Below are 18,653 nucleotides of genomic sequence, written 5' to 3'. Positions count from 1 at the left end.
AACGCCGGGCACTTCCCCGCCGCCCCCCGCGCTCCTCGGGGCAGCTCCCGCCGAGCAAGAGCTCCCCACCTGCCCCGGCACCAGGGCTCCCGGGTCGCCTCTCGCGCCCCAGCGCGCCCCGGCCGGGAGAGCTGCCCGGCTTGCCACGGCGGAGCTGGAGCGCGGCTCAGAGGGAGGAGGAGGAGGAAGAGTGAGGAAGGGGTGGGAGCACAGGACAGCGCGCTCCTGTCTCTCCCCCGCTCCTTCGGGGGCAGGGGGGAGCGAGGCGAGGCGGGCTGGACGGCTCCGTCCCCGCGGTGCCTTTAAGGAGCTGCCGTCCCTGTGCTTGCAGGTGCGTGTGTCTGTGCCTCTGGGGAAGGAAGGAAGGAAGGAAAAGGAAGGGAAGGGGAGGAGAGGAGAGGGAAGGAAAGGGAAGTCCGTGATTGACAGCTCTAGCGAGCTTCACTCCAGCCGCGTCCCGTCCCGTCCCGTCCGTCCCCCCCCCCCCCCCCCGCCAAAGTTTTCTTTCACACGGAGGGGACTTTGCTGTTGCCATGAAAACGGGTTTTTTTGCAAGCGCCCGCCCCTCCCCCCACCCTCTTTGGGGCAGCCGAGTGGAAAAAATCAAGTGGCAACGGGGTGGGCGAGGGTGGGGGTGGCTGGGCAGCCCGGTGGAGCGCGCTCCCGGCGCACAGCCATCCGCGGCGCTGGAAGGGGCCCGGGCTGCAGCGGGACCCCAAGCGCACGTGGCTCCGCCGGCCCCGCTGCGCACTGGGATGGAGCACCGGCGGCCGTGCCCCGGTCCGGGGAGGGCAGCGCAGGTTCCCACCCCAGCAAGGAGCTCAGAAGTGGAAGAGTTGAGTCCACCCCCCCCTTCCTCCGCTGCGGGGGCGGAGAGGGTGTCCGTGCAGCGCGGGCTCGTTCCGGCTGCAGGCGGCTCCTCCCGGCTTGGCACAGGGCACTGCCTCCCGCCCGGGAGCCCCAAACCTCTTTGTGCCCGGCAAACGCGTGGCTCCCGGCTCGCACCGCCCAGCCCTCCCTCGCCGCCGGCGGCAGGTCAGCGGCCGCCCGCTCCCTTCTGCCCCGCGCCCGCCCCCGGCAGCCCCGGCGGCGCCGGCTCAGGCTCCCGAGCGCCGGCTGCGGGTCCCGGCGCGGGCGCGGCTGCGGGCACCAGCGGCCCTTGAGCGCCAACTTTTCCCCCCTCCCTCCCCCCCCGTTTTTTCCCCCCCCGTTTTTTCCCCCCCTTTTCCTTCCCCCGTAAGCAGCTGGTCCATTACCATCCGTCAGGGCCTGTCGGGAGCCGGGCGCTGATTGGCTGCCGCCCGCTCATTTATAGCCCGTCAATCAAATGCCCCGCGAGAGGTGCGCGCATTGCTCGGCGCTGCCCGCGGGAAGCGCAGCGCAGCGCACCGCCGGCGCGGCCGCCGCAGCAGCTCGGGGAGCGCTGCCTCCGCCCGCCGGGCAGGCGGAAAAACTTCCTCCTCCTCTTGCAGCAGCCGCCCAGACCGGTTCTTTCCCCTTCGTTATTATTTTTTTTTTTTTACTTCCTCTCCCCGCCGTGGTGCCCGCCTGCCCGCCACCCTGGCGCACCTCTTGCCGGCTCCGGCCATGTACAGCATGCTGGAGACTGAGATCAAGACGCCGCAGCCCACGCCGGGCAGCGCCGGGGGGAACCCGGCTCCGGGGAGCAACGGCAAAGGCGGCGGCGGCGGCGGCGCCAGCAACGGAGCGGGGGCCGCCTCGGACCAGGACCGGGTGAAGCGCCCCATGAACGCCTTCATGGTGTGGTCGCGGGGCCAGCGGCGGAAGATGGCCCAGGAGAACCCCAAAATGCACAACTCGGAGATCAGCAAGCGCCTCGGGGCGGACTGGAAGCTCCTGAGCGACGCCGAGAAGCGGCCCTTCATCGACGAGGCCAAGCGGCTGCGGGCCGTGCACATGAAGGAGTATCCGGATTACAAATACCGGCCCCGTAGGAAGACCAAGACCTTGCTGAAGAAGGACAAATACTCCCTGCCCGGCAACCTGCTGGCTCCCGGGGGGGCCAACGCGGTGAGCAGCCCCGTCGGGGTGGGGCAGAGGATTGACACTTATGCCCACATGAACGGCTGGACCAACGGGGCTTACTCCCTAATGCAAGACCAGCTGGGCTACAGCCAGCACCCGGGCATGAACAGCCCCCAGCTGCAGCAGATGCACCGCTACGACATGAGCGGCCTGCAGTACAGCCCCATGATGTCCACGGCCCAGACCTACATGAACGCCGCTTCCACCTACAGCATGTCCCCGGCCGCCTACGGCCAGCAGCCCTCCACGGCCATGAGCCTGGGCTCCATGGGCTCCGTGGTGAAATCCGAGCCCAGCTCGCCGCCTCCGGCCATCGCTTCCCACTCGCAGAGGGCCTGCCTGGGAGACCTGCGGGATATGATCAGCATGTATCTCCCCCCGGGGGGCGATGCCACAGACCCTTCCGCCCTGCAGGGCAGCAGGTTACACAGTGTCCACCAGCACTACCAGAGTGCCGGGACTGGCGTCAATGGTACCGTACCATTAACTCACATATAATGCTGGGCTGCTCCGGAGGGCTCCCCACCTTAATCCTTAACCCCACCACCGCTCCTTGACTATATCGGGACGTACGGCAGTGTTGCTCGGCTTAGCAGACTTAATACTGACTCCGAAGAAATTTTAAAAGGAAATCCGTTAGATGTGTCCTTTTTGTACGGAAAGAGAAAAATATTTGAGCAAGCTGTTATTTTAATAGAGCACAACTCCTGCCTCCTAGAAGCCCCTGTGAAGTTTTTAAACCACGGCAACTTCTTTCCTGGTTTCCGCTAGGTTGGGCACTATGTTTTGTTCGCTTAAAAGTTTTAAAAAGGTCTTGCATCTTCCAGTTTGATTTTTAGCGTTGCAATGAAAAACGGCGGGCTTTTGTTTTTAAACTCAGTTGTTCAGTTGTTTACATTTTCGTTGTGGTTTCTTAAAAATGTTGTGTTCTTCCCACCCTATTGAGTCTCCCTTGGTTTCTGTCCAAAATCTGTAGTTTTCATGACTTTTTAACTTTAGGGGTTTGTTCCTTAAAGGGGAGGGGGGAAGAGAGCTGTGCGGGTCGCAAACGCATTTCTTTTATTTATAGTAAGTTGTGTGTCTGAGTTTTTCTTAAGCTGTAAACTTATGTAAATCGGTTTGTGAATTTTACTGTGAACCATGTTTTGACATATCAGATGAAGAAACGTTTTAGTTTGTTTACCGGATTTCTTCCAAAAAAAAAAAAGTGAAGTTATCGAAACACTCCTCTTCCTCCCCCTCCCTCTTCCCAGTCCTCGTTTTCTTCCTTCTTCTAAACGAAGAGAGATCAATAAATTTTATATGAGGCACTTCGGGCGTCTGCGGGCGGTTTGTGCGGCGCGGGCCGGGGCCGGAGGCGGCGGTGGGGGGCGCGGCGCAGCGCGGTGCCCCAGCCCGGCCCGGCCCTGCGGCGGCGGCCGCCGCTTGCGCCCCGCTCCGCTCTGCGCCGGGCCGAGCAGCCGCCACCCGCCCGTCGCTTTTCGGCAGGGTTTCTGCCGGAATTGCCCCGTGGTGTTTTGTTTTCAGAGGGAGCGGGAGAAACGAGGGCACCTTCGAGCTGACTTTCTTCTGGCAAAGAAAGGGGGGAGCCGGGCTGGGAAGGCGCTGGGGCTGGACGGTGCTGCGGGCCGCGGCGCTGCGGGTCCCACCGGCCACTTGTTGCCTCTCCGCGCAGGAGGTTTCCCCTGGCCGGCGGGGCGGGGAGCGGGTTAAACGTGCGCGCCTCGAAATTTTGCCCTGGAGCATTTGCCTGGAACCCGAGCTCAGCTGAAATATTTACAGAAGTAAAACCCGCCGGGGAACTCTTAATTAGAGCCTATTAAAAATGAATGGTTACAGGAGTCCCTAGAGGAAATAAATAATTCAATCTTTTCAGTGTGTTTGACGAGTGTTTTGGTCTGGACAACTCTTGTCTCTTTTCCAGGGGCCGCGTTGTTCCCAGGCGTGTTTCTGCGGGCGCTGCGGAGCCGCTCCGAGGCGCAGCCGCTCGCCGGGGACCAGCGCGCCGCGGCTCCGCGCCGCCGCCTCCGCCCGCGGCCGGGGCGAGCAGGAAGCCGCTCATCCCGCGGTCGGCTCCGCGGCAGCGCAGCGGCTCGGTGGCAAAAGTCGTTGTTTCCTGGCCTTTCCCCCTAACCTGCTCCCGGGGCTCCCGGCTTTGTGCGCCGGCCCGGCGGGGCTGCGGGGCCAGGCTCGCACCGCGCCGAGGAGCGGGGCAGCAGCTCCGCGGCCAGAGTGCAAACGGTCAGTGCGTTTGGCAGCACAAAAACCTCCAGTCTCTGCTTTTCGTTTGCTTCGGGTAACCTTTTCGCTGTCTTAATAGAGAAGACAAGGGAAAGGGAGGGTTTGGGTTTTTTTGTTCGTTTGGGTGTTTTTATTTCGTTTCGTTTCGTTTGGCTAAAGGGGCCTGCTCTGCTCGCTCTTTGTGAACCGCGGGTCGGGGGAGGCTCCGCGCCCCTCCGCTGCCTGCCTGCGGTGGCGGAGATCTGCCGCGGGGAGCGGGAGCCGCCTTCCCTGGCCCGCCGCCCGCCCGGCACGGGGCGCCCCGGCCCGCAGCGCCCGGGCTCGCTCGCCTTTGGGGAGCTTGGCCGAGGCTCAGCCCCGCTCGGCTGCGGCCCTCCTGCTGCTTCTGCTCCGGCCCTTCCAAGAAGAAACTCGATGCTATGAAACCCCACGGAGAGCCCCCTTCCCTGTTGCAGTGTGCCTGGCACCTCGTCACCCCCAGGATGCGGGGGACTGTCTGCACAGATGAGCCCCCACGGGGGGGCTACGCGTGCTCCCCTTCATGCAGGTGAACCCCTGGGGCCATGCGTGTGCTCCCTTCCTCAGGAGCAGCAGGAATTGGGGGCAGTCACTTTGCAATGGGGATTGGTGCAGGCCCAATACGTTTCTTCCGTAACGTTTCTAGTGAAATCCCTGGCAAACCTGCGGCATTGCTTTCTCCCCTTCCCACTGCCACCCTTCAGCTAGGAGCATGCCTGTTATGAGCCTTGCGGGGAGAAGCAGCCCCATGCCCCGGAGGTCTGGGGGAAGGTGGTAAGGTCAGTCATGCTGGTGCATGGGGAAATGCAGCGGCAGCAGTAGGTCCCATTTCATCTCTGCTCTGGGCTGAACTGCTCCCCAGTGCTCTCCAGAACAGGCAGTACCAGGAAAGCTCTGGGAGAGGAAGCAAGGAGATCCTGTTCCCCCCAAACAGCTCTCCCTTGGCCCTCCCAGCAAGGTGTCCATTGCAAGTCTCTGACAGAAGTGAGAGCTCCTGAGCCAGGTGAAGCTCTACCAGCACTGGAATTATATTTGCTTCAAAGTTGAATTGCACCTGCATCACTATAAATAGCTGTTCTCTTCATCTGAGTTCTCTGGAAGTGGATTCTCTGCTATGAAAGTGCAGAAACACCACTCTTCAAAGGTTTGCAGTATTTAAGTTATTCTCGTCATTTGCTGTACATCAGGGCCTGAGGAGAGTTTGTGAGAAAGTCCCCATGGGCTTGCAGGGAGATTCTTCCGTATTGAGTCACTTGTTCTCTCTGAAAGCTCATCTCAATAGTTTGGCTTCTGGATGCTTTTCCTGAGCTGTTGATTTTAAGATGCCCAAAGTCCTCCACACAGTTTTCAGCTTCCCAGGGCTCAACTCTATCCGGAGGTTCACAGGCCTTTAGTCGCTGGCCGTGGGCAGAGTCTTGTGAAAGTGGTGATAAACAGGCCTGCACACCCCTGAATGTGGAAGAGACTCATTGCCAGCAGAAAGTAATGAACCCAACCTTGTACAAATACATAAATTGCCTCTTCCTCCCCAAACACAAATATATTTTTCATCAGGGAGCCAACAGCAAAGAGGGAGAAGTGCCTGAATGACAGCTCCTTTCAGAAAGTACCATTACATCCTTTGCTTGGACTCAAGAAATTTGCCTGAGGAGCACATGCAGAAACACGTTCCCTTTAGAAATAATGAAGGTATGTTTTATTTGTACTGATCTTCATTTTTAAATTTCCAATTTATTTTGGGCATAGACATGCAGCCCGCATTTGTTGAATCCAAATGTCTTCTGAGCCATGCCTGCGAGAGACTCCATGCTCACACTTTTGTGGGAGGGATCAGAATCAAGCCATCGCGTTCTCAGGGAGAGCAGGTGAAGTTATGAACAGCTATGTGTGACATGCTGGCTCTGGGGAGATGCACTGTATCTGCATCTGCACAGGATCCTTCGCTCTGGAAATCTATGGCGCTTTACAGGATAGGGCTATAAGTGAAATGCATAGTTATTACATGTGCAAAGTCATAAGCAAACATTAGCACAGTGAAAAAACTACGGCCTTATTCTAGAATGTCAGACAAGTGCATCTATTATCCTTAGACTGAATGCTGGCAGTGGAGTGGTTAATAATGTTAGCATTTAAGTGTAATGACAATATTTAGGCTGTGTGCTAACACCTTGTTGAATGGAAGAGTGGAAGATCACACTTGGCGCTACTGTTAGTCTGTCGAAAAACAGCATATCGGGTTACATTCTGATGGCTCATTCCTTTACCAAAGAGCTGCAGTTAATTTGCTTCGACAAAAATTGGTAAGTGAAAATATTTTAAACTGAAGTTTAGAGATGGTCTGGTTGGGAAGTAAATTCTGATCATTAGTTTAGAGGAATCTGGCTGTAGGCATTTCAGAATATTTTTTAAACCACATATTTTTGTATTTCTAACATTTTTGCTATAAGGAAAGATGAATGTTAAATTCAGTAAAAAACATATGATTAGGAGACAGATTGAAAATCTTCATAAATCAATGTTTTCTCATAACACGAGGCAAAGTATACTTTTCAGGAACATTAAAAAGATAGGCACATGTCTATCTCCTGATGTTAATGGAAAGAATTATTTAGTAGAAATGAATACAACTGAAAAAGTGAAGTTAGGTGATGTTCAGGACTAACATGTTACTGGTTCTAGCAATGCAAAGAGTGAGAAGTTCAGTGTGACTTCTCTTCTGCCTATGTAGAGCTTGATCCTGTATTTATTGTAATCAACTCCAGTTAATTTAGATGGTGCAGATTCAGATTCTCTCTGTGGTAAGGCTGGAGTGACAAAACGTAGAGACCTTAATGACAAACATGTAAAGTTAGAATTCTTTTTTTTTAATACCTTCTCAAGGAAGGAGTGGAGATCCGTTATTACAGGCATGTTTGCATGGGGTAATTTATTGACTAATTCAGAATAAGTTTTTTATAATAGTTCCCTGTATAATTTTCTGTGGTGACTTTTTTATGATGCTCCTGGGTGCAGTAATAACTGCAACACAGTGACTTTCATTTCACAACAGAATATCCTCAGGGCAAGAAAAATTATTTTTTGCTGTGAATACCATTCCTAACCAACTTCTTTCTATTGGTAGTCAGGCAAACAGGATTTCAGATTTGTCCTGTCCAAAGCTGTCCTCAGAAACTCTTTATTCATTTTATACCTTAGTTTTCCAATCTCTAAAATGAGATCTATGCCTACTTATTGTGGGAGGGGAGGTTGGGGTGGGGGGGCTGGTCACAGTAAGTTCATAACAAGATGTGTTCGTTCCTCCATGATAAGCAAAGCATGTATCACTTCAGATTAGGCTTGTTAAATGTTACTTTTATTTGGTAGTACATTAGATTAAGCTAAACCAATCTGAGCATGATTTGGCCTGGTTAAAAAAATGCTTGTGCTAATGTAACTGAAGTCTCTGATTCATGTCCACACGAGCAAGCAGTTGTGGGGTTTTAACACATTACTGCCCCAGAGCTGTTTGCTCAGTTCCTCGCCTGGAAATCGCTACACCTTTGTCTATGCTGGGCCATCACAGTTCACAAGCTGACGGACTGGTGCAAACTCGTCTTGACTGATGGGGGATAGTAAGTGTGAAGCATAAATGACTGCATAAGCTGTACTGCTTCCAGAGAAATGCACACCAGACTGGGTTCGCAGAGCCCTCAATTGCTGTGTGTATATGCCATGAGCACGGCAGCCCGGAGCTTGAAAGAAGTCAGGTGTGAGCGGGGAAAGGCCTAGGAATAAGGAGGAAATTAAACAATGTTAAAAACTTGGGAGTTTCTGTCATTTATCTCTTCTTGGGCTTCTGATTGAGACTTCTGGCCTCTGTGAGCCTTTTTCTTTGTCTCCGTGAAGAATATTATGCATCTTTTCTATACAGGCCATAGGAAATAGTATAGCAGTGATTGCACCATGCTTTCAGGATTTCCCCTTTGTACTAGACTGGGCTTTTTCATTTCATGCATCATCATTCACAGCTTGCTGTGCTGATTTCAAAAATTCTATACATCTGCTTGACACAAAGGGGAGAGACAGAACATAGTGGTGGACGTGGCTGAGGTGCATGTAACAACTGCTCTTGAATACCATTTGCAAGGGAAGAAATCTTAAAAGTCAATGGGAACTTTACCCGTTCAGAGTTCAGGATAAGGCATTTGGCATTGATTTCATTTTCATTGTACTGTACTATGCTTCCTAGTCAGTAAAGCTTCTCTTCCACAGAGTTAAGAAAAGATACTAAATCAGTAGATCTAAAACATAATTTTTTTCTTCTTCTTTTTTTTTTTTTAAGATTCACTGGACAGATTTCATTTTACAGCCTGTAAACAGAAACGCCACAGTAGGAATTTATAAAAAATAAGTTATACATTCATTGTTGGGCACAAGTTCCTTTCTTTAAACTTTAGTCTTTTAAACAGGTGAACGTTTATGGAACAGGTGTGAATTTTTTATAAGCATACCACAGCTGGGATAGCACCATGAATTAATTGCCATGCTCCTAAAACCTGTAGTAAAAGGAAGTAAAGGAGTTGAATATACAAACTGCAAAAGTACGTGTAGAGGTAATTCTGTGTAGTCTTTTAGACATTCAGCAGGTCTACATGAGCTGCTGCAATGTTACAACAAAGGATTTCTTAAACTATTCTCAAGGTAATGATACCAGCTTCTTGAAAGTATTTTGCTTCCTTTTCCAAGGACTCTTCTGTTGTCTACTTTTCTTCAATACATTTCCATCTCTGTTTGTGTAGAAGAGGAATTATTTTAGCCAAGAGTAAGATGTTTTGATTTGAAAGCCCTGTGTAAGCCAGTACTGATAACTTTGGATGAATCAGGAAAAGAAATAAGGGTTATCTTCTTGTTTTTTGTTTAGATAGCAGTAAAACAAAGGTTATTTAAGAATTTAGGCTGTGGTAGCATTGAAAGATCTCCTGCTAGAGATTCTGGAGTAGGAAACGACCGTTGTTTTGGACCTCTAGTAGTGAACTGCCCACCTGTGCATTGGAGTTACCTTGCCACCTGGTGACTGATAGGCTGATTAATGATAGGAGGAAACTTGTGAGCTATATGGAGGAGAACACCAAAATCTGGCAGATCATTTGGCTTTCCTGTTGCATAGAAACTTCTGCAATCATTCTTTCTTGTTCAAGAGAGGATTAGAATTTAGGCCAGCCTATGTAGATTTCAGCAGCACTGAGCAACCATGAAAAGAGATTTTGCAGTCCCATGTCTCATTCCAGTTCTCTGGTTCTGCCTGGCCCTATTTTCTCCTCAACCCTGCCAAGATAAAGAAACTGGATGTGAGTGTAGCCTCCACATCTGCGGCGGTACTGAGCATGCAGTCCAGCTCCTTTTCAGACAAACACATTTTCAGCGAGCTGTTAGAATGTGAATTCATGATGCTGGTCTTCTGATACGTACAATCTTAACACATTTCATTTCTCCTTACATTGAGGTTTCATCATGTGAAAAATCCCTTGTTCCCTAACAGAATTGCTGATCTCAGGTTGCTTTCACCAAATTATCAAACTATAGTTCCAGCCAGTTTATGCCAGAGAACTTCTGCCTGGGAAGACACTGGCAGACTTATGGTACTTGATCTGATGAGGCAGCATCTTTGGTGCAAACAGGGAGAGGAGTAGCAAATGTCCTTTTTGAGTAGCCCCCTATGGGCAAGCTAGTCTGGATTGAAAGCACAGCTAAGTGAAGCCAGAGGTTTCTCTATCTTGATGGAAGCTAGCTGAAAAAGGATACTCAATACTGAAATAAGACATTCTGACTTTTTCTGAAAGTACTTTGTGATACAGCACTAGGTTGTCTACTCTGATTTGTAACATGAAAGTAGGTGAACATGATCCCTGAATGAAAAGCAGTCATAGATAGCTTCCTTGGTGGTTTTCAAAACCATGATGGCTGAGATTGTTACCACCCGAGAGACTTGCCTCAGCAGTTCCTAGCTGGCACTGCTGCCGGCTGACTTTTCAGATTTCCACCCTGGCTTGCCCATAGAAGCACTGGGCAAGAAGAAGCAAATGGAACAGACCTTCCTCAGCAGGGACAAAAGAAATTCCTAAGAAAGCCAGCATTATAACTGTAGAGATAACCGACTCAGGTGGGAGGGAGAAGATTTGGGTTTACCTCGCTCACTACAAGAGACACAAGAACATTTCCAAAGGGGAAGCTCAAGCAGGTGACTTTAATAAATAGCATCACAAATTTCATTACAAAAATAACCCTTCAGCACTTTTATTTCAACATGCTTTAGATGGCAAGCTTTTCAGGGGAACAGGACTTGTTTTCTCCCAGCTTCTAAAGCATTAGGTGCAATTTTGATGATCACACTCATTCGTATATCTAAGTAAGTTTAATGACCATTTGTGCCTGTCTTCATTCCAACTCCAAAGATTGGCAGCCCAAAGGGAAGTGTGGGAAAGCAAATAGTAACCCACAGCATGGGAGGTAAGTGAAAGCAGTGGCTCTGTGAAACGTATTGTTCTGACTTAACTGAGACCCGTTCCTTTTCTTTGAAGCCATATAAGGCAATGTTCATGTTCTGCTGCCATGCCTGTGGAAGGAAGGACTAGAGACAGAGTACCAATTTAAAACAAGGCTTTTATGATTTAATCACAAATATCATTCTCTTGCTGAAGACATGAGAAGTATGAATATAGCAAATAGCACTGTGACGAGTAGTACCAAGAGGTTTTTTCTGAGTCCATTTAGCAAAAGCTGGGCAGGGAAGTTAGATGTAAAAAAGGAGAATGATACAACTAATGGAGATGGAAGGGGAAAGCCCAAAGATAATGGGATGAAAGGAGTTTATCACCTTGAAATAAGTATGTTTATCATCTTGAAATAAGTATGTTTCACTGCCAAGTATTATTTAAAACTGGGACAAAAACAATGCAATGCTATTGTATATTTGAAATACATCTGCATTTTGTATGCCTCATAGATACCTTTTCAGTATGCACAATGTGACCAGAATTGAGCTTATTCTTACCTTGAAATATGAATACAGCAGGAAAAAAAAAACCACAATAGTTGTAGCTAAGGACTGAATGGGGACAATAGAGATCTACTGGCATTTATCCCTAAAATCTCTATGTGGAAGGGGAAGACAGGGGAGGCTTTGGGAAGGAGCTTGCCCAGATCTGCTGAATTTCAATGAGAATTTCTCTAGTTTGTCTCCGATTCTGGTTGGCTGCATTACTATTTATTTCATCACTCAAATTGTGGTAGGTGCTGCTTGCCTTACAGTATGAATAACAAGCTGTTGGGCTCAGTAGAGTTCACTTATGCAGTAGGAAAGAATAATTCTCTGCTCTGCAGGAATTGCTGGGTTAAATTTAATACCTGGCTGTGCCACAGGGGGTTAGGGTAAAGGATCATAATGGTCCCTTCTGACCTTAAAGTATATGAGTCTATAACAAGATGCAGGATGGTATTCTGACCTCAGTAAAGCCAACAGATTCCTCCTACAGTGCCTTCTCTGACAAGTTACAGGCTAAAAGCTTAAGAAAGGCATAGCATGGAGCAGCGTGATGGCAACAGATGGCAGGAGAGAACTGGCAACAAAAAGAAGTCCTTTTGGTTACTTGGATGTATCACAGAGCATGCATATACGAACACGCTTTGGCACAGGCAGTATCAGCAGACTATGCGTTATTGTACTGCACACATTCATGTAAATTCCCTTATATCCCTACAATAACTTTTGCTAAAATATAGGACATACAAAAATAAAGACTTAAATGACTGTTGGATCAAGGTATACAGAAAACAAATACATACTCTCAAGTGCCCATGTCATCCCACAAACTGTGCAACCCTATTCCTACTTGTGCATTTGATGGCATTGTTCATATTCATTGTTAGACTTAGCTGAATAAGGATATTAGTAAGAGTTCTCTGGTAAAATCTGACTAGTCGTAAACTGAAAATAGCAACTTTTTCACCTGAAACATCTGTCTGAGCACATTCTCATTCCCTTAGTCCAGGAAAGTGCATCATTTTGAGACTGGAATATTTGTCAGTAGGATCAGCTGTAAAATGTTTAACAATGTTGCTATTTAAGTGGCCTTAAGTACCTCCAACATTTACAGGCTCCTGAGGTAAGAGGGAAGATAACACCTGACTAGTGCTAATGATTCTGATGGCTGAATACCAAAGAACTAGTTGGGATTGCTTGGCCGAGGTGTCCTTACAGCCAATAGGCTAGGAAACTATTTTTATCATGAAAATTTAGATGATGTAGAAATTGGCATGCATACCAGAGGTCCTTGAGATCTGTGGATTTATGCATCCTTGCTGGCAGAGAGAGAGGATGACAGATTTCACTATACAGTAATGATTTTCATTTACTGTGAAGGAATCTCTCAAAGATCATGTCTGTGATGTTGCCTCCCTTTGCACTTTACAGACACACAGGAAGAGATATATGTTTTCAACTAAAGAAAACTAAATCAGGTAAAGGGAAGATGACCAGGATGTTTATGCAATCTTCCCATGTCTACGTGGAATATAGCATTCATGTCTCTGTGCCACATTGCCAGTTAGATAGAGCAATTGGGGAGGTTTCAGACACAAGCTGAAAAAATGACTTTGGAACAGAAGGTCTGGAAGACGTTCTCAGGAAAGATTTGAAGAGGTGGGTATGCAAGGGACTAAGTGATGGCTAGTGGAGGGGGTGAAAGTCTGCATAACATCTAAGTGATGTACAGTGAGAAAGCAGTTGTGCTGGATGGTGCCAGGAAAACATGGGTTGGATTTAAGCAGGCTCCTATCAAAGGAATGCCAGGAACATAAAAATCAGAAATATAAGGTTCTCTCCAGGGAAATGTTTTGGATGTTAAGGCAGGACTGGATAAAGTACTTGTAGACTGCAGAGAATAATCTTCTGTGGAAGAAGGAGGGATCAGTATTTCATGGCTGTTCTCTGTGCATAGTTTCTATGAGTCAGCACTGGCAGTTAACACAGGCTGGTCAGTTTGACTTGTGTTTCCAGTAAGTTTCTCTGTATTGTTCTCCTGCCTGAATTCGGGCTTTGTCTGAGCTAGAGCACTCAGCCATTTGTGAAAGAATTGATTTGCTCTGATTGAAACATGAATGATCAGGTGCATCCCTGAATGTCATGGAAACCTGGGACCGCTGTACTGGGACAGAATTTTGGGTTGATAATAGTTCCTTGTTCTTTGGCAGTTTTCCTTGCTTAAGATTTTAAAGCACTTCACAGAGGAAATTGGTGCAACTCAGATATGTTGGCTAAGTGGTAAGTGATGCCCAGTAGGGCAGTGGCAGAGCCAGGAGTAATATCTGTTCTCAGACTGATGCCCTACCCACTATTTGGAAGAGAAATTTCAGAACTGGGGTTGTTATTGCCCTAGATCCATCAATACGGCATTTCCTTATGTTGATGATGCCTGCAGAAGAGCTCTGGAAGCTTCGAGAGGGAACCGCTCCCAGTGTTCTCGCCCCTTTGCTAAGGGCTACTGGCCTCAGAGCGAGATGCATACATATGCCAGCTCTTCAGTGACTACGTACTAGCTTAAACTAATCATGTTTTCAGAGAACACACTGGAACACTTATGTGAGGGTGTTGGTAGCCTTGGTGTGTTGTAGTGGCTTTGTCACCCTTGCGGAGGGAGAGCAGACAGCCATGCAGTTGCCACCTATTTTTCTCCAGTGTGAACTGGCAGAGCTTATCCAGGGACAGCCAAGGTAGTACTGTGTGAGGATGACTGAGACACTCGGCATGTGAGAGCCTTCTTGGAGACTTTGTGTGATGGCTTTGGAGATCCAAAGGAGACAGCATGGGCTAAACTGCACCCCCCACCTAGTGCTGGCAAGGCCCTGTGTGTGTATGCAGTTTGCAGGGGGTGCTTTCTGCCACAAGCTAGGTGGAACTTCATAAACCAGTGAATACAAATTCACTCAAGTGTTTGTAATTTAAAAATACCCTTCCTCCTCCCAACTAACAACCATACTTAAATGCTGGGCTTAATTTCAATAAAAAATATAATCTCTTTAAGTGTCTATCATGCTTTTCATTAAACACAAAAGGCATTTTCCCTCTCTCTGTATTTTGCAGTAAAAAGTACAAATAAATCTTAAAGACAAGGAAAGACAATGGCAACAAAATTCTGTTGGTATTCCCCTGCAAAATTTCTAAATTATGGGGATTTGGTAGAAGTTTATTTAATTTCAGATCAGTTCTGTGGTGGGGTAACTTGTAGCTGAGTTTGCTGCCAGTTTAATGCATCCGTTGAATCTACTAGCAGCTGCAAAATTCCAGGAGCCCGGCCTTTTCATGATTCAGTGACCATGTAATTGGCCATGGGATTTATTCAGCCTTTTCATTCTATGTGACCCTTCCATACTGCATCTTACCAAAATGTCCTGGGTAAATTCTGTGGATTTATGCTGTGTGTTCTGAATGAACAGCTAACACTTTACAATCCACTTCCCTCACATATAGAACCAGACAAAATATCATAGTAATGGCTGCCCACATGTTTGCGTCATCGTTAAAAGCTTAAAATATACAGCCTGTCTTTAAAGCAGAGCGAGCTGGGCCTTTGTAAGCAAAGAGCATTGGATTTGTTTTCCATGTGTGCTTGGGGTGCTGCCTGGAGTCGACTGATGTGAGACACTTCTGCAAGCCGGTTGCCAAATGGACTAGCAAGAATGGACACAAGTACATGCAGAAAGCTAAACAGTCAAGCACATACTCCTTCCTCCCCCTGCAAAGGGTCTTGACATTATGTGGGTATATCATTTAGCCACACTGTTTGAGCCATTTCAAACGTAAGTACTCTTGAGAGCCAGCTCCCTTCTCCTTATCCGCCCTCTGGCTGGGAGCTCTGGGCGTGGAAGGAATGTCGTATCGGGTGCTTGTCTCTTCATCTCGTCCTTGCTGTGTTTTGAGTTGCCAGCTTGAGTGCTGGTGTGATTGGAAAAGATTGGCTGGGAGAGGTCAGTTACTGTGCTGATAGACCCTGGCAGGAATAGAAGGGGAAAATATATGCGAAATAGTTTTGATATTGTGGTCTAGATTCTTATAAGACCGTGCGGTATAAGGGAAATTACATGCTTTTGTATGCATGTTGTACATCTTCAGTAAGAAGGCTTTGTGTTAGAGATGGGTCAGAACTGGGAATCTACCCAGAGGTTATCCTTTATGGGAGCGTTGTAGCTTCTAGCGCTAATGGTCAAGATTTTGATCTCTGTTATATTCTTTAGTGTGGACTAACTAGTTTTACAGAGGTGTGGCTGAGATCAAAATTTACTGTAGGCTTTACTACCACTTCCAAGGCCTATAGTGTGACAAGATTGCAACTACAGTATCATCCCGCAGAGCTGTGCAAAACCACCAAAATTGTCCTTTACATTTGAGAATTAATGTTGTTGCAGGTTATTTCCGGAAAAGAAGGGGAAAAGTGGGGCCTTAAAAAGCTGGTGTTGTTACTAAAATAGAAATAGAAACATGTGTTACGCCAGTGAAGTTGCCTTTCCAAGTCTGATTGGGTTTACAGAACAGTAAAACTTATCCTGTGCTGGTTGTTGCTGACTTAATTAGGAAGTTGTGAACTGCGATTATGCCAGCTTAGTTCAGCATTTGCTCAGCTAGAGAAGTATTATCAGTGTCTCTGTGAGCACTGACTGTGTTGCACTGTACACGAATGGAGGAGTGGCAAGGAAGAGCTTTACACAGGTCTTTAGTAGGAGGACAGTTAAACAGGAATATAAGTATTGTGGCAGCAAACAAGACTGTCAAAGAAAGTATTAGGATGGCATGTCACCACAAGTTAATCGAGTTGATCATATTGCCAGGCATTGTTTGCGGATCCAAAATCTGTAGTGAAAAGAACATTTTTAAGCCTTCAGCATCAGCCTGAAACATCCAGGGTGGGATTTTCAAAACTTTTTGGCACTGCTGCTGTCTTCCGTGCTTTTCCTCTCTTTGGCACAAGAGACAGCTCTCCGGCTGCTGTGTGGTGGGAGCACTTCTGGTGTGCTGGGCACCTGAGAAGACTGAAGTATTGCCAAGTGTGCCATCATATAGAGGGTCTTGTTTGAGTCCAGGGGCTTTCTGAGTGCTGCTATACAATGCCACACTTACTGCCCTGTTTTATGGTCTCATGGGTTAGATGAAGCAGGTCAATGGTACATCAGTGAAGTGGAGAATGGGGAAAGCCTGCAAATGGGAGAGGATGAGGTTTAGCTGCAAGGGAAAAATGAACAGTGCGGGGCTAACAGTGCTAGGGATTGCAAAAAGCTTAAGTTAACAGGAACTTTGAGCACACTGGTTTTGAGTGACTCTTTTCTAATACTTCTTCAATTCTACAATAGTTGCTGGTCAGCTTGGTTCATAGCACAGCACAGAATAGCACAGTTGCAGAATGAAGCAGGCTCCTAAAGGAACACAAGTTTTGGATTTTTCACTCAAAAATGGAATTTCAACATTTCTGATTTTAAAATGGCAGATAATGCACAGTGATAGCAAGGGCACAGTGCCCTAGTTGTCACTGCGTTAACTTCAGGGATGCCAGAATGCCCTATCAGTAGCAGTAAATGAGTAAGCTATTGAGGGACTGGAAGCGTCTAAGGTGGCATCCCACATCTGCATTCATATCTTAACAGGCTTTGGTTTCCTGCAAGGCACTGCATCCAGAAATGATCTTAAATCACTGTGCAGACTTCAGTGAATTCAACCACAAGTACCTGTATTCCCTGGTGCCCAGGGTTCTAGTAGTTTCACAACATCCCTGGATTGTGATAAGAGATCCCTAGAGATTAGATACATGTAGCTTTCACATAGGCTTACAGATGATAAGGCCAAGATGTTTGAGCCTGAATGCATAAAGAGGGTGTGTTCATGCACAGAAGATAGCTAACTCAGTTTAAGGCTATGCCTTTAACTAAAGTAGTACAGCTCTTGATAGATAAACTGCACCTTACTCGTCATCTTTAATAGATTAGACAATCAAATTTTTTTCCCAAATTTAGTCACATAACTTCTTCCCTTTCTACTGGTGTTACATCTCTTTTTTGTACCTCTCAGTGTTGGACAACTGAGTGAGGAGCCCCTGAATCAATTCATATAGCTTTTGGAAGTTCATCTTTGAAAAACTTTAACTGGAACCAGACTAAACAGCAAGTCTGTGGCAGAGCTGAATTAGGACCCTTCTCTATTGGCTTCCAGCCTCAGCACCTAGACCATCTATTTCTCTTTATTTCCAAGCTGAATATTTTTTTTTTCTCTGGCTTTCTATCTATCTGGTGGGTGCCAAACATCTTCACACTAGTCTTCTATTACCTTGTCCCCAGAGATAACAGAACCTTCTCTGGCAATTTCCTCTCTCCCTTCTGGAAAAGAGACGCTTGTTTTTCAAGCTCACTAGGACAGGTCTAAGAGTAATGACATTAAAATACCATGGATTTCTTCAGATTGATCAGAAGAAACATCTCAGACACAGTTGCAAGACTGGGACCTAAATTTGTATTGGAGAATATAATCACTAACTAACTTACTAGACACCAACCACTGATACACATTATAGCCTTAAGTATTACAGAAGGTGCTAGGAAGAATGCTGTCAAATAAATAAAACCCATTTGGCTTACAAAAAGCATTCAAGTCAATTTTTTATTTTTTCCTTCTTTTCATCCTCTGAGCAATGACATTTCTGTGGAAAGTGAGTTTTAAATATTGTAATGGAAACATACATATACATAATGAAGAATATCAAGGCATTATTAGGCTTTGACAGTTTAAGTGATGAATAATTGCAATTAATTTCACAAGTATTAACTATATGCTATGACTCTCTGTGGTGCCAAGCAATAAATCAAACTTAAAACCCTCACCCAACAAGCTCACCCTCAGTACAACAAGGGGCTCATATGCATCAGGAACATCTCTTCAGCTCAGTGGGGACATGCTGAAGGATTCAGCTGCCTTTCCTGCTCCCCTGCCTGAGGTTACCGCTTGCCTGTAGCTGAACTGTAGCAGGGATGTGCTCCTGAACTGCTGCAATTCACAGCTTGGTTTATTAACATAAACCACCATTAGTCCTGCTTTATTGTTCACAGCCCAGAATATTTACATAGCCTTTGAGGGAAGTGATCTCTGGAGCTTCCACTGCTGAACCTAATGGGAGCTGTGAATCAGCCCTCAGGGATATATGGTGCCTTTTCCAATCTCCAAACCAACAGTGTTAAATGTAACTTTTTAAGAGATTACAGCAGCACAGAGCATGTGAATATTAGTGCATTGTTCTGAAATCATTCAGGAGAGAAGAGTCTGGTGGAGATCTGGT

The 18,653-nt window shown here is 47.3% G+C and overlaps 1 protein-coding gene across 2 annotated transcripts; it reads left to right on the top strand.

The window, feature by feature from the left end:
• The first annotated feature begins 260 nt into the window (after positions 1–260).
• Positions 261–3,226, top strand: LOC106487555 (transcription factor SOX-3). 2 transcript variants are annotated; one of them, XM_067304020.1, is made up of 2 exons: positions 261–331; positions 1,596–3,226. In XM_067304020.1, the coding sequence occupies exon 2, from the start codon at positions 1,597–1,599 to the stop codon at positions 2,542–2,544; it is 948 nt and encodes a 315-aa protein (XP_067160121.1). In that variant the 5' UTR covers positions 261–331; position 1,596; the 3' UTR covers positions 2,545–3,226. The 2 variants fall into 2 exon arrangements, with proteins under 2 accessions (XP_067160121.1, XP_013801775.2); XM_013946321.2 differs by lacking the exon at positions 261–331 and having other exon boundaries at positions 1,588–3,226.
• Positions 3,227–18,653: the final 15,427 nt, after the last annotated feature.

The sequence above is a fragment of the Apteryx mantelli genome, chromosome 13 (genome assembly GCF_036417845.1).
Source record: "Apteryx mantelli isolate bAptMan1 chromosome 13, bAptMan1.hap1, whole genome shotgun sequence".
NCBI classification, from domain to species: Eukaryota; Metazoa; Chordata; class Aves; order Apterygiformes; family Apterygidae; genus Apteryx; species Apteryx mantelli.
This window is presented reverse-complemented; position numbering and strand designations above follow the sequence as displayed.